The sequence below is a fragment of the Polistes dominula genome, unplaced genomic scaffold, assembly GCF_049000335.1.
Source record: "Polistes dominula isolate Pdom_NZ unplaced genomic scaffold, Pdom_raw_medaka contig_15, whole genome shotgun sequence".
Classification (NCBI taxonomy): Eukaryota; Metazoa; Arthropoda; class Insecta; order Hymenoptera; family Vespidae; genus Polistes; species Polistes dominula.
Window position 1 is genome coordinate 10,011,024 of NW_028300915.1, and position 3,223 is coordinate 10,014,246.

At 41.5% G+C, this 3,223-nt stretch overlaps 1 protein-coding gene across 1 annotated transcript; it reads left to right on the forward strand.

The window, feature by feature from the left end:
* The first annotated feature begins 1,335 nt into the window (after nt 1-1,335).
* On the forward strand, nt 1,336-3,004 carry LOC149033266 (uncharacterized). Its single transcript, XM_089170307.1, has one exon. It carries the CDS (start codon nt 1,718-1,720, stop codon nt 3,002-3,004), a length of 1,287 nt encoding a protein of 428 aa, XP_089026433.1. The 5' UTR covers nt 1,336-1,717.
* Nucleotides 3,005-3,223: the final 219 nt, after the last annotated feature.

Below are 3,223 nucleotides of genomic sequence, written 5' to 3' on the forward strand. Positions count from 1 at the left end.
AAATTAAGAAATTAGTTAGAATTAAATCCAAAGAGCCAATGATATTAACCGATACGCCAGGAGCGGCATTCGACAAGATTGCCATGGACATCGTGGGCCCGTTACAGGAGACAAAGATGGGTAATAAATATGTACTCACTATTCAGGATGCACTAACAAAATATTTCATTGCGGTACCTCTAAAATCAATTACGTCCGTCGACATCGCAGAAGGTCTAGTTCATAACTTTTGTAATATTTTCGGGGCTCCACGATCAATTTTGACAGACCAGGGCACAAATTTTACAGGTTCTTTACTAAGGGCAATATCAAAACAATATAATTGTAAGCAGATTAAAACCACTGCATTTCATCCGCAATCGAACGGATCTTTGGAACGTTCTCATATTGTCCTTATTGAATATTTAAAACATTATATTAATAAAAGAAGCGAGTGGGATAAGTGGCTCACCCATGCAATGTTCGCTTATAATACTAGCACGCATGAGGGAACAAGATTCACCCCTCATGAATTGGTTTTTGGTAAACAGGCAAATGTGCCATCAGTAGATGTTATAACTGGAATCAATTTAGAAGATACCTACTTAGAATATTATTTGGATTTAGTTAATAAAATAAGAACCGCACAAAAGGCGGCAAGACAGAACTTGGTGGGAGCTAAAATTAAATCTAAATATTATTATGATAAAAATGCTAGAGGTCAAAAGCTTAAAGTTGGTCAGGATGTCTATCTTTTGAAACAGCCAACGTCTAAATTGGGAAACCAATATACTGGTCCCCACCAGGTCCTAGAAGTGCTACCCAAAAATAACATCAAAATTAGTTATAAAGGTAAAAGTAAGATTGTTCATAAAGATAAGCTAAAATTGTCGAAATCTAAAAGGTAGTCTTCTTTCGTAAATATTTGTATATTAAAATATTTTGCTAACATATTTGTTTTGCCACTGACTGTACATTATCACCAGGAAGGATGAATTCCAAGGTTTGCTACGTCATCCTTTGTTGCGTCACGACGGCCTTCGCTCTCTTGGGTTACGACTGTGGTGGAAATTCTGCCAACATCAGCACGGTATCATTGCTGGAGACCGGGGAGTGTAATCTACCCGTGTCATCGCCCAACAAGTCGGTGACGTACGTGCAGCTGTTACAGCTGACAGACTATGATAATGTGCGCGTATATCAGTGCAGAGTGGAAATAGACAGAACAATTTATTACTGTGGAATGAGTTCGCATATCTCGGCGGTTCATAACGGTCGCCGCATTTATTTACTTGAAGTGTCTTCGAACGTTTGTAAGAGTATGATAAATACCGGTACACTTTCGTTGAACTCATTCACACAGATTAGTGGACTACGTGTTAACTCGACAGACTTTCGAAGTGTTACGTTAGCGGGTTCCATTACCACCGACGGTAGGTGTCAAGGCACCCAATATTCGGATACCGACGGTACGTGGGACAGTGTGGTTGTTCAAAGTGTAGTGCGCACAGACATTAGAATATACACGGGAATAGTGAAAAGTGGTGAGAACTTGATTTCTCTTAGAGGACATATATCGTGCACTTTTTCAGAAGGAACGTGTTTTACAGACGAAAACGGTTGTGCATTTTGGACAGTTGTTCCCGGTTCGTCGTGTAATTTTGAACGATATACGGCACTGTATGAGGGGTCCGCCACCAAAGTGACGTCATCAATCGCAATCTCACATATTACAACAATGTACTCGGTGACGGAGGGAGACACTGCCTTCGCGTTGATGGGTAAAAACGAGCTCCACATTTGCGGGTATACTCTGGTCACTACTGAACATCCCAAACTTTTTATCTTGGAAACAACAAGTGGTCATACGTTTACGTCAAAGGCAAAAATAACACCCCAAAACATGGATTTGTTTGCCTATATAAATTCAAAGTTCGTATACGTTGAGAAGCACCACCGTGACCAGCTGGAGTCTCTCTATATAAACATCTTACAACAGAAGTGTAACCTAGAACAACAGGTTATTCGAAACGCGTTGGCATTTGCGAACATTCTCCCAGATGTTTTTGCGTACACGGTCATGAAGAGGCCGGGGTACATGGCGGTGGTGGCCGGTGAAGTCGCGCATATTGTCAAGTGCACCCCTATTCCAGTGAAAATAAGACATTCGGAATTATGTTATAGAGAACTTCCCGTGATATATCAAAATTTAAGTGTTTATTTAAAACCAAAGTCGAGAATTTTAGTTAGAAAAGGTACTGAAGTACCGTGCAGCGCACTACTGCCACAGGAATATTTGATCGAGGGAACCTGGTATCAGCTGCTACCAAAGCCAACATACGTAAAGGATCCCCAAATTCTACTGCCAGACACGGATGTGGTCTGGAGATACATCGATGCGGGATCGCTCGCGACTAGTGGGATTTATACACAGGCGGATTTGGACGATCTCCGGGACCATGTAATGTTCCCTGTTGAGCAACCGTCTATTTTGAACACTATCGCGAGAGGAGCAGCTGGACATAAAGTGAAAGTTGACACGTTAAATCTTGTGGATTTTGTGGGTGAAAAAGGTGTTAGTGAATTAGCAGAAAGTGTGACCTCTAAACTTTGGAACGGTCTATTGAAATTCGGAACGGTCAGTTCTGCTATTCTTGGAATTGTGCTTATTTTTAAAGTAGTGAAATTGATCATAGACTCTGTTCTTCGAGGGTACGCCCTGCACACAGTTTATGGTTGGAGTTTACATATGTTGGGTGCAGTTTGGGGCTCAATCACGAGCCTACTCCTCCATTTGGGGCGCGGGAAGGATGCTCGGCCCACTCAAAATTCGGACAATGGAATTGAACTTCAGTCGGTGCGCACGGAGACACCAGAATCTTCAAGCGGTGACTCCGGGGCCACCCAACCTACCTTGGATTCGAGAGGCTGCCAGACAGAAAATACACCTGGTAAGCGGGTTCAATTTCATATGGATGACGAAATCACTCAGAAATTTCGTTCGTTGCGAAGACCACGGGAGTAAATCCCATGGTTCTTCTTCTTAAGGGGGAGGTGTCACGTCCAGTGACGTCTAAATTCGAATTTCGTGCACTACACCCAAAAGTTTTAAATTTGGTAAACTCTGTCGTATTTGAATATTATTAGTCTGTTTAATTTTTGCGTAAAAGTAATTTGTTAAACTTTAGTTTGTATAATTTTGCGTGAAAATAGTTCTATAAGTACTATGTAAACCTTGCGAGAA